Source organism: Argiope bruennichi, chromosome 10 (assembly GCF_947563725.1).
Source record: "Argiope bruennichi chromosome 10, qqArgBrue1.1, whole genome shotgun sequence".
Lineage (NCBI taxonomy): Eukaryota > Metazoa > Arthropoda > Arachnida > Araneae > Araneidae > Argiope > Argiope bruennichi.
Window position 1 is genome coordinate 68,037,349 of NC_079160.1, and position 13,347 is coordinate 68,050,695.

Sequence of the window (13,347 nt, forward strand, 5' to 3'; positions counted from 1 at the left end):
AAATACTTATTTTATTATTTAAATAGAATTATTAGTTTAATAGGTATATCTAAATCCCATATCATTTTTTACAGAATTTGGAAAGTCATTCAAACAAAAAAAAAAAATTAATTGAAAATAAAGAAGACTTGCAAAAATAATGAGTTTAAAGGTAAACAATAAAAAGAAATAAGAGTACATAAGAGCAAAAGGAGCTTCTTTTCGAAATTTTAAAGAAACAAAAAAGAAAAGAAATCTATTATCACGCTGTCATTAAACACTAATCAAAACAGAAAATGAAATCAAGTGAGAATTACTTTTTTAAAATATCTCTAATACTATTTGCTATCCGAAAGTACATGAATACAGTGTTTGAATATTTCTATTGATGGTAAAAAACTGAAAAAAATTCTGCATGATTTTGATTTATAATTCGTTTTTTCGGACTCAACAAGCTCTTAAGATTCGCTTCCAAGGACTGATGATAAATATAAGATTATGATAACGCGAATCATAGGATTGAATTGGAAGTACTTAATTCGAAATTTTAGAAGATATCGTGTATTGTTGACCTTTTTCATATCTTTTATGAATTCGGGTTCTTTTTAATAAAATTAATTAATTTCCAAAGAAAAAGTTTAACTTATATCATACTGTTTAAAATATTTTTTCTCTTTCCCAATTTTACATGTAGGAAAATTTTTTTGATTGTATATAAAATTTGATTTGAATTGTTTTTCTTTTGAAATTTATAAAATAATTATTGCTTGAATAAATAATTTAATTTAGTGTTGTAATGCATATTGTAAGCATTATCTTTAATTACAGATTATATTTGTTTTTCAGGCATTTCAAAGGTTTATTTTAAAATAAAATTTATCTAAGGAATGTCTTTTAATTTTATTGAAAATATAATCCTAAAGGAAGAAATTTATAAATATTATTTAATTTTTATCATTATTCTTTTTTCTCTTTAATTTTCAGTACATTGCGATATTCTTCTTTCTTATATCAAATTTTACTAGTTTTGAATAAAAAATAAATGTTTTTGATATCAATTACCTATTAGAAGTCTAAAATATTATCAAATTTGCTTATAGTTTCCAGATCAATTGTCTATTTTTCTGTTGGATAGAAGTTACAGATTTAATGAAGTGATTAAGAAATCTCAAGTTGATAGTCAAAATTTTCAACAGTTTGGGACATTTTATAGTATTTCAGAAATGGATTTAGGTATTCAGAATGAGGTAAATTGATTTATCATTTTCTCATAAATAGTATATATATATATATATATATATATATATATATATATATATATAAAATCATTAGTCTAAGTATATTTGATATTTCATCCATGTTTACTTTTTAAAATAATCTGTATCATATTATTTGAGACCTATCTCAAGTTCTTTGTAAAAAAAAAGACCCTTAAAATAAGATTCAATTAAAATGCTGGCTTCCTTCTTACTTAACATATATACAAGTTCCTTTTAGACTAAAATGTCTAAAGAAAAAAAAAAAAATTCTCTTTGTCACATTTTCCATTTTTATTTTGTATTATCTCATCAATTTCCTTATAATCATTTGTTTGAAGATATTCTTACAAAATATTTTATTTTTTGAATCCATTTAATCCAAAAATTTAATTAATTGTTAAACGATACACAAGTTTTTAACTTGTTGGTTGGTTCAGACTTCTGAACTAATTTATTATTATGTATAATATTTTGTTTATTAAGAAAAAAGAATAGTTTAAAGTAATTCGGATCTATTCGTGAATCTTTGTTGAATATTTATATTTCCATCAAGAGCTTTACCTTCAAATTTCCATAGAAAATCAGAATTTTTTTTTTTTTTTTTTTTTTTTTTTTTTTAAGATTGTGCACATTCTGCTGGGTGTCCTAAAAATTCATTTCCAAAATTTAAGGACAGTACAAGTATAAAAATAAATCATCATTATAGTTGAATATTAAGATTAGAAATAAAAATAGAGAAATTACAGGAGATTCTTTGTCTATGAAAAAGATTTACTAAATAAAATGGAGTACAGCTTTATAATTAATAAAATATAAATTTACATTATTATTTTATATTATAACGTGAATTATAATTAACAAATTTCATGCAACATAACGATAATAGGACATAGTATCAATAACAATCCTCTGCAATATTTAAAGTACATGTTTTTCTTTAATGAATCGTGTGCATTCTGTAGGGTGTCTTGAAAACTTATTTACAAACTTTAAATACAGCCTTGTGGTTGACTGAATGCAATGAAAATAAGATTTTTAGCAATACAGGCAATTTTCCCCTGATGCCAAAAGGGTGTACTCAATAAGTATTAAAAAAAAATCAGCAATTGTAAACTAATCTAAAAGTATTGCTTATTGGAAAAGGCTTTTTAAATAGAGTCTTTTAATGATGAAACAGACTGATTAAAATTAAATTTAATAAAGTATTGAACTTATGAATTGCATATTTGGGACAGAACAAGATAATTGGTTCAGTGGTATTTTCAAGATTGCCTAATTGACAACAAGGATTAGTGTATAGACTAAATCTTTTCAACAGAGCTGGAGTAATAATCATCTGGATTAGAAAATGTGCATTTATATTATCATTTTGCACTTGTTGGGGGTCACCCCATTATCGAGGATGAGAAGCTTCCAGCATGGTGGTTGGTTCTTGCCACCCCTGTGGGTACAGGAAAAGATGGGGGGCAGGCTCCTCCCATACGTGACAGGATGTACTTTATTAGGGAAGGGTTGTTCTGTGGCCAGTGATGACCCTTAGTACTCAAAACTGTTCCCACCAGTGTTGCTGTTGCAGCGGTCCGGTCATTTCTGTGCATCTTCCGGTAGGCCAGAGTAGTCAGTTTGTAATTATACTATCATCTCTTCTATTTTCGAGTTATTTTATCTTAAGCATTATTTTATTTGTTTTGATCAGACATTTTTTTGATAGTGAGAATTTATATATAGAAACAATCTATTCCAGAAATAATTGCGATTCCATGACTACTTTTGTGAGTAAGTCTACCTTTTTATTTCAGTGTGTCAGAGAATGTCCAGGAATCCAATAAAGTCAGTTAATCCTTGAATGACCTTTGGAAATTTAATTGTTAAGCATTTTTAAGCTTAGAGGACTGAATAGCCACTGTCAACAAAAGTAAAATTTCCCTGTGACTGAAAATTCATTCAGGGCTTGACAGATTGCTAAAGCTTCTGCCCAAAAAGGGACTAAATGGTGTAAATTCTATGAACAAATGATTGCTATTTAGAATACCCACGACATAAATGAAAGATTAGGATTTGGATGCTTCCATAGTGATGATATAGTAGTCTTGAAATTCTTTGCTTACAGCTTATTCAAAAAGGTCCTTGATCACAAAAACCAAATGAACTTTATTTTAGAAAATAAAATCTGGTAAATGAATTTCACAAAGCTTGTTTTCAGACATGATGGGTTCAGGTAAAATAATATGATCTGTAGAAGCATCTTGATCTGCAAGCAAGTTTTCAATCAAAACTTCTTTTTTGACTAACTTCATGCCAAGGTTGCAATTTTGATGACAAATAGTTGAATGAGCACCATTAGTAAGTTGTCTGACAAAGAACTACATATTTAATCTCTTAATTTTTTTCCCCAGCTTTTTCTGATCTACAATTTTCATTAGTACAGTATCTGGGATCCATTCAGACATCTGAGGGTTATTCTGAGAGCCCTTGCTTGTATAGAATTGTAGGCTGTGCAGGCAATTTGTTTGTTGATTGGTCAGATATAGAGCATTTTTCAGGACAAATATTGAATTTTCAATAATTACACCATTTATGGACATTTTCCATTGTATTCTGCAGCTTCTTTGAAATATGATTTTAAAATGTATGCATATAAAAAGTAGAAATATCATCAGCAAAGAACGGAGCATTCCGCATCAATATCAAGGTTTTCAAAAAAAAAAAAAAAAAAAAGAAGAAAAATCTGCTAAACATTATACAAAGAAAAAAAAGTGGTGGAAACTCATTACCTTGAGACAAACATTCCTGAAGTATTTTAGTCCTAGAAAGAGAATTACTCTTATACAGTTAAAGAATTCAATTTTGTAGATAGTTGTTCAGGATCTTTGCATACCAAACTGGAGACATTTTAGTATAAGACCTTCAATATAAATAGATATACTTTTAATATTCAGATATATTCTGAGAAAGTGTTTCTTTTTACTATGGACCTCCATGATGGCTGTCTAAATTTTTTATACTATAACCTTGATTGTCCCTGAGGAGTATTCAGATGGAGGAATTCTCCTTCATTAATGGAAGAATCTTTTTTATTAATAAATGATAGGTAATATGCTGGATCATAATTCTTTCAATTTTTTTTTTTAAGAGAGATATTTTGGTTTATATATATATATATATATATATATATATATATATTGTCTTTTTATAACTCCTGATGCTGATTCATTGTAATGAAATCAGCATCAGGAGTTCAATTTCTTATGAATAGCATGTCTGATTTCCTAGTGATTATTAGGAATATTAGGATAAAAATTAGTAGAGGAATTGGCTCATACTCAGTGTTACTGTCAATAAAAAAATTGCTATTTGCTTTACTGAAATGAATTTGAATTATAATGATTTTAAGTAGAATAATATTTAAAACATTCATTTTTTGGTTAGAATAAACATAAACCTTATTAAACATGGAATAAAACATACGAGAATATCTGGATATATTATAAATTTCATCCCAATAATTTTAATTAGCCTTTTTTGATAAGAAAACAAAGTTTTGTCGCATATTTTTTGTATTTTGCACAGTCTGATTCTGAAATAAAACCCAGGATTCTGAAAGGGACCCTTTGCAAAAAATTATTTTCAGTTTTTGAAACCTTTGACAAGATAGATTCTGCCTGGGAAGATTATTATTAGCTGGCAATGCAATTATTTTTGTGCTGTCTCTAATGATTTCTGAAATCCTTTGGGTCAATGCATTGAGATTAATTGTTGTAGTTCTCAAAAGTCAGTCTGAAACATAGTTGTCAACACTATGAGAAATAGATGCAAAGCAGATAAAGAGGTCAAGAAGAAGCTGATCTAATACAGTTAACATAGGTAGGATTCAGATTTAGAAACTTAAGAAAAATAAAAACTAGAATCTTGTAATCATTTAACAAAATCATTACTTAGAGGAGAGGATTTGACTCATCCCCAAAGAGAGTAATGAAGATTAAAAACACAAAAATATAAAAAAGATGTAAAAAAAGAATCAGAAAAATTTCACGCAATCTATATTGAGTCCTTGGGGAGCATGTAAGTTAATAATAATAACATTTAAGTCTTTATATTGAAACTTCACCTGTGAGAATTTCTTAATTTGTGTTATGTAAAAACCTAATTAGGAGGATTCTATCAGATGTGATTTTTGGTATTCTAATAATTAAGTCAGAACAATCTTGCATGTCTAAATAAAACAAATTCTTAGATGAACAAAGAAAGTGATCTTCATGCTTGAAGAATGTACCTTGGAAAATCCAAAATTCAGATAATGGAAAAAAAAAAAAAAAAAAAGAGAGAGAGAACTTTGAGCCATTTTTTTTCCTTGTGACCCCTGCAGTACCACTAAACAAAAGTCATTGCAGAAAAAGGGAAAAAAAAAAAAAAAAAAAAAAAAAAAAAAAAAAACCTTAAAACAGAAGAAAAATTCACGCTAAAGATTGATAAGTAAGAAGAAAAAAACTTGAGAACACTTAATAAGTCCAAAAAAGTAAGGGGGGGGATGTCTATTTGAATGCACCCACATCCAGTTACATGGCAATATCGGATGTTTTGCAAAGTTTGTAAAGAATTTTTTTTTTTTTCAAGGTATGGAAAGAATTTTGTCACCAAGATTATTCATAGCAATTAAGTTTTGTGAAAATGATCCCCCTAATTTTTCAAACATTCCAAGGAACATATTAATTTGTTATTCCATTTAATATAAATGTTTGACTGATAGATTCAATCTTTTTATTCGTTTTGAAAGCCATAATTTCCATTTTTTTTCCTGCAATTTTTTCTTGGTAGTATTTGCTTAGACAGATGGCATTTAGTTAGATTTCACCAATTGATTGTAGATGTTCCCTCATCAGTTGTGAAATGATTTCTATATTTTAGTTCCTTAACATTCTGTTTCTTGGTACAAATGTGGTCAAATGCTCGCCTTGATAATTTATACATTTATTTTTATTATTATTATTATTTTTTTTTTTTTGGAACTTGGCAAATTAGAGCATTAATTTCACCTCATTAATAACAAAACTTTATCTTGGTCAATCCTTGAGGAGTGCATTAAGCTAAAGCAATTGATGCACTAGCATGATTTGTCAATAAAGGATTGTATTCTTTAATTTGTAAATTATATCTTATATCCCAGGCAAGCAAATTCCAAGCATAATAACTAGAATAAGTGATGTTTTTCGAGTATCATTTTTTTAAAAAAAATGCTTCATCTCAAAAATTTCAATTTTTTTTATTTTCTATTCAATTCTTCAGTAACCTCAGTGGACTAGACTTTAGTATGTATATATTATAAAAGAAAATGGGAGGTTATATTGTACCATAAAGCATCAATAGTAATTGAAACATTAACTATGGCTTCTAGATTAAGTAATTATGTACTGAATCCAAAGTAGTAAAGATAATTTTTCCCTTGCGAGTATATTTCATATTTTATATATTCAAATAATGGTTAATTTTTTCTTTAAGAAAAGCTTAAAGAGTGAAAGATTTAAAATCACATTCAATCTCATAATGTTAATGTCATCATATTTGTTTTGTGCAAAATATAAAACAAATTCATTTGTGGATTTACCACTGTCAAAAAACTTTTCTGGAAAAGGTTGCATACTGTTTAAAGAACATTTAAAATTCATTGAGAAACAAATATCATAACTGTCCTACATTTTGTCATAATGAGCCACTTTTTTGTGTAGCTCAGCTTTGAATAATATTCAAAATAATAGGGAAAAGATGCTTGTCTCACCTGGCTTCATTGTATATTAAAGAGATAGTTGAAAACTATTATTATTCAAAGCAAAAAAAGCAAGCAATAAATTCTCTTACTTCAATAATTTTTTTCAAAAACTTGAATTTCTATCAAACATATGCACATTGTTAATTCTTTTACCAAAAAGTAAACTTGCTACTGTTTTCATTCAAGTGCAATTTACCATCTAAAATTATATATGCTTTGTATTGCATTAGTATTGCTGTTCTAATGTGATTTGTTTTCCATTGAACCTATTTTCAGCAGATTATTTAGGGCATGTGTTTCTTTTATTTAATTCAGTGACAAAAAGTTTCATGAGTGATCACTTTTATGTTTATGATAATATTTTCTATTATTTTTAAACTGCCCTGCTCTTAGAATTTAAAAATGACTTTTAGGATCCTTCTATAGAGCTTCTCTTTTAGATTGCTTTTTCTTTAGTTGTGTAAAATTCTATATCACTTATTAATAGACATGATTGTTTATTTTATAATTTACAATAAATGTTAGGGCACTTTTCAAGCATTAATTATTAATAAATATATATATTTCTAATAATTCCACTAGTATTATCAAAATTTCATTTTCATCCTTTTTTAATAAAATGTATAAATTGCTCTAAGATACATTTTTATTTATTGCCAAAGTATATATTAAGATTTTCGATGAAATCAGAACATTTATGTTACGATATTTTCAGTCAGTATTATTATCTAAGAATTTGTTTACTTAACCATCATTGAATATTTCTAACCAGTTCTTTCACATATAATTCGTAAAAATCAATTTATAAAATAACATTTTAATATTCTCTTTTTTTTAAATTAATTTCAATTTTTAATTTAATACAATAATTTATTTTCAACAAGAAGATCAATAGAAGAATTAGTTCTTCTATTGATTAGGAATGTTAGTGTTGAAGTGATACAATGCTAAAGCAGCTCAGATCCAATAATTTTTCATTAATTTATTATTCTTATGCTACCTTACAAAATAAATAGTCTTACTTATTCATCTTAAGTATGAAAAATTCTGTCTGTACTAATGATTATTAGTTCATACTGCTTATCAAATATTCATAATAATTTATTTTGTGTTTCATTGGTCAAGATAGGATTTGTTTGAGATAATTTTTAATGATTTTAAACTTTTTTTTTTTGTTATTGCTATGCACATTGTTTAAAATAATTTATGAATTTCAAAATCATATTTAATTTAAGTATACCTAATTTGTTTCTTACTATCATAGAAGCAGTTTATATATTATCTCTACTTTAAAAGGTGCTAATTGGTTTATTTTTATTTTCTTGCATTTTTATTCCATAACAATTTCAGTATTAATTCTGCTATTTATTCTTAGTGTGTTTATTTTAAATGTTCAGGTTTAAATTTAAATGCTTATATCAACAAAGTGGTCATTATACTTTCATTGCTGTTTTTAAGATTGCTGAAATTAAAGATCTGATATTTTATCTGAGTCTTATTTCTTATTTTACTAAAAGCATAAATATATATATACAGATACATGGCTCTTTTAGCATGAAAGCAGTAGTCATTCCCTTTTATTTATTAAAAGAAAAACTCTGCATTATTAGACCACTATTTCGGCATCATTTTTTTGGGGTTGAAATCCATGGAAAAAATAATGCTGAATTATGATACTACTAATTATCTTATAATTGGACATGAATTTTCTGTGTAAAATGCATAATATTAATTTGATTGCAAAAAAAAAAAAAAAAATTTCTTGCTAAATAGTCATCTCTGGAGTTTCAATTACTTTGAAAAATTATTAGACTAAAACTGTTAAGTCTGCAGTTTTGAAGATACATATCTTATGTATGCCATCTATTGCATTCAAATCTGAATATGTAAACTGTAATCCTGCTTAAGCACTTCAAGTCCATCAAAATATATTATCATGTGTTAAAAATAATGATTTTTTTTTTTTTTTTTTTTTTTTTTTTTTTGCTATGTTGAAATAAATATTAAATACTTGTGTGTTAAATCTTTTGTTTATAAAAATCTTTTAAATTTTAATAATTAAAGCTTCATTATCATAATATTTCAATAAATGGTCTTTTTTTTTTTTTTTTTTTTTTTTTTTTGTTAAGCATTTAAAAAAAAAATGATGAAATTCTTCCCAATTTTTGAAGAATAGTTCTGTAAAAAAAATACTAATTAACTCATCAGAAAAGGAAATATACTTAAAGTTCTTGCTACTTCTTCAATTTATTCATGTTTGCTGCTTCTCTCATTCAAGTTTTCTTTATTTTGCTGATTTTGATACATAAATTAATTTCTGCCGTATTGCCTTTAGTTTTGTTTATGTATTCTTTTTAAAATATGACATATTTGTGCTTTATTATTTAGAAACAATTTCAGATTCATATTTGCTGATATAATAATTCATGTTTCAACTATTTAATTATACTATTCATTTATGAATCAGTAAGTTTTCAGTTTCATAGTTGCAATATATTTTTTTCAGAATTAGTAATATATATACTGTTTTCCCCTTTTGTCAGTAATTAATAAATACATCTTTACCTCTATTATAATTTCTAGCAAAATAAAATCTTAAATAATTATGAAAATATAATATTTCATTCATAATTAATAAAATGAATGATTTTTTTAATTAAAAAAGAAACTAGTTTATTTTTATTTTTAATAGAGTTATTTATATTATTTTTAATAGATGTGCATTTTGTTTTTAAATTCTCTTAAATATCTAAGTATATTGAAGTGTGAAACAAAATCTATATACTGTAAAAACTTTTTAAATTCATCATGTATATTTATATATAAATAAATTTCATGGTTAAAATGTGATTGTTTCTGCTTCTCTCCTAATATAAATAAATTTAAAGTTTTAGTACATGCTATTATCTATTCAGTTTCATTATCATTTCCCTCATTTCATTCTATTTAATAAAACCTCTGCATTTAAAAAACAAATTTCTAAGCTTAATAGATTTTTTTACATTTTATCATATTATTTTATCCTATATATTACAGATTCCACACTATGTGGAAACATACAAAACCGTAGCTGCTATCCCATCCGCAGTGAGGGCAAGAATATTACCTGCTGCATGTGATGATGCATTATGCATTCATACTCTGTGGTCATCCCGAGATTTTGTGGAATTGGAAAAAAATATATTTTCTCGAGACTTTGTGATTGATAAAGGAAGTTTCAAAGTTTTATCAAGTGGTATTCCTAGTGATTCGTACTCTGTGTAAGTAAATAATATATATATATGTATAAGCTGCCAAAGTAAATTGTATTTACATCTTGATAGTAGGTTCTCACTAAGGAAGAATAATTGTCCACAATAACTTTAGGCATTTTATTGTATTAAAAAAAATGTATGACATTTTGAAATTTAAAAAAATAATTTTTCCATGAACTACATTTTTTTGTAATTTTAGTGAATTTTTTAATATATTTAAACAAAAGTTTATTGCTTTTTTTATTTTTGCTTTTGAATGGATTAATACTCACATGAATCATGATAATATCAAATATATTTTTTGTATTCTTGTATTATTGCTACTATATAATTCAGTATAATTTGTATGAAAAAATTAAGAATAAATCATTCAAACCAAAATAGTATTATTTTATGTTATTCCATACTAGAGATTGAAATCTCAATTAATATATATATATATATATATATATATATATATATATATATATATATATATATATATATATATATATATATATATATATATATATATATATATATATTTCATCTTACAATTGCTTTTATTATGTGTTTTGACCATCTACAAGAAAATTATTTAATTTTTTAATTGAATATTATACTTTGTGCAATGGGCAATTTTCGTATATTCAGTTTTAAAATTGGATTTTGGTTTGATTGATAAAATAATAATTTTTTTTTTTGTAGTATTTTACATGCATTCAGCAAATCGGGTAAAAGGCAAGCCATCCTTACAGAAAGAACATCACCAGAAAAGAAGAAATACATAGAGGTTTCATACATTTGTTTTTATTGAACTTATAATCAAATTTTTCCTAATTTCTTTAATAATTACTTCCCATTACATTGTCTTCCCCCCCCCATTTCTGCTAATAATAAAGATAGTGAGAGAGTAAGGAAATGTGCACTTTAAAGAGATTTTTTTTCTTCAAAATTTTGATTATTTAAAATTAATTGAAATTTTGATGTCCTTCCACCATAATTTCAAAAATATTACAACACAAAAATGTTTTTTACATCATCTTAACTATAGTCCTTTTAATGATATTAATTTAATAGTCATGCATATATTTTTTCTGTATTTTGGCAATTTTTTTAAAGAAATTTTTTGCTTAAGTTTCAACAATACATTATATTATTGTTCTGGAATCGGACTGCTTTCATTATTTCTTCAAATATTTAATTGTTTGATTTTCTTCTATTGTTGAGACAGGGGTGTTTGTGCTCCGGGGAAACCCCGGAATTCCGGGGATTTTGAACTTCGATCCCCGGAAATTCCGGGGATCGTCGTTCAAAAAGGAGTAGGAATAATAATGAATTATTTATTTTGATCTGGGTAATTTTGTTTGCTTTTAAAGTAGAAAACGCAAGGTCAGTGTGTGTGGTGAAAACTTTTCCTTTCTTTCTCCAAAGGCAGTGATAATGCGTGAAAAGGGGGAAAAAACTTCTTTTTTGTTCTTTCCTTATTGCGAGTTATGACTCATTCCCCCGGTTCTCGGACATTCTCTTCTGGATTCTTTTCGGCAAGTAGGCGCGGCAGAAAATAAAGGGGGAGATTTCGTTCGACCAGATGTGCGATAACGTGACTTTGGGTTCAAAGGTCTTATCTCTACTGGCGTGGCGCCAATAAGTAGAGAAGGGGGATTTTTCGCCGTATTAGCTATTTGTCATTGATAGCTTCGGAACTTTTTTTTCTTCGCTGTGTAAAATTTTCGTTTCATTTATTGATGCACGTGTAAATTTTTCGTTTCGCTTATTGAAATATTTTTTTATTTATGTACGCAAGAGAATTTCATTTAGAAATTTCAGCATATGAAACAGAAATTACCCCTTAAAAATTCATATCTAATTAGTTTTACAGCATTAGATCCAGAGCTAAGAGGTAAAACCAGTACAATATTAGCTTTTGAAAAATTATCATCTTTTATGTCCCATATTTTTAGTGATAATGAAAAGTCAAAAGTAGAAGCTGAAATAAGGTTATACCAGAGTGATATTGATATCAAAAAAGAAATGCTCTTCACATCTGATGAAAGTGGAAATCAAGTCAAGTGTACAATTGATAAATATTGGTCTAAAGTTTTTAATTTAAAAGATGATTTCACAAATGATTATAAGTATCCTACATTGGCTAAATTGGTCAAAGCCTGCCTTAGCTGCTTCCATGGCCCATTAGTGGAAAGTGCATTCAACTTAATGGATACACTTGTCACTGACTATAGAACCTCTCTTAAGATTGATTCCCTAGATGCAGTGCAGACTATTAAATATGATTTAATGGCTTCTAAAGAAACCTCATGTGAAAAATATGGCTCAAAAAATCCAATGACTGATCCAATTCACAAAGATCTCTTACTGAATATGAACAGAAGTTGGAAAACATATCAAGAGGACTTAAAAACATGTATTTCAGATGAGTCACCTATAAAAGTCTCTGAAAAACCTTCTACATTAGCAGAAAAGCAAACTGCTTCTACCTCTGCATGTGCAGTTCTCGAGGAAATTTCTTCAACTGTAAATAAGGAAAATAAAAGTCAACCTTCCTGCAATTATGAAGTTCACCACAAAAGAAAGACAAGCCCACAAACATCAGAAAATAAAAAAAAAGCAGCAGAAATTAGATAATTTTTTTTAAAAGAGTTAATTCAGGTAATTTAAAAGATTTGCATAAAATGTAGTAGTTTATATGTTTGAAAATTTATGGTTATTAATTTTGCAAAAAAAGTAATTCATTGAACTTTTATAATTAGGTCATTCAATACTTCATAATTGTAATTTTTCATTTCTCCCCCCCCCCCTTCTCGAAACTCCAAAATGCCGGTAGTAAGTCCGTAAAAGTTTCCGGGGATTTTTTGGGGTCCCACAAACACCCCTGTTGAGAGCTAAAGATGAAAGTTATTGTTTATTATCTAGGAAATCTGTGCAGTTTATTTTACAAATCGAATGAAGTGAATGTAGTGAAGTTTTAATGTCATGAAAGAAAATGGGTGGATTGGACATTTATATTTTTAATAGAGCTATGTCACTGGTCTCCATTAGAATGGTTGAGGCTCTCAATGAACAGAGCATATGCAGGGCAATTAAAACAACA

The 13,347-nt window shown here is 26.7% G+C and overlaps 1 protein-coding gene across 4 annotated transcripts in view; it reads left to right on the plus strand.

Annotated features, from left to right (window-relative positions):
* Nucleotides 1–140: 140 nt before the first annotated feature.
* The window catches only part of LOC129989258 (acylamino-acid-releasing enzyme-like), a 38,756-nt gene continuing 25,549 nt past the window's right edge, over nt 141–13,347 (plus strand). For 2 of the 4 annotated variants that reach the window (XM_056097649.1, XM_056097652.1), the window contains exons 1-4: nt 454–540; nt 1,080–1,226; nt 10,039–10,262; nt 10,944–11,028. In XM_056097649.1, the coding sequence (XP_055953624.1) occupies nt 478–540; nt 1,080–1,226; nt 10,039–10,262; nt 10,944–11,028 (519 nt within the window). In that variant the 5' untranslated portion in view covers nt 454–477. Of the gene's footprint in view, nt 286–453; nt 670–1,079; nt 1,227–10,038; nt 10,263–10,943; nt 11,029–13,347 lie in introns of those variants that run through there. The other 2 variants (XM_056097651.1, XM_056097650.1) reach the window with 2 other exon arrangements.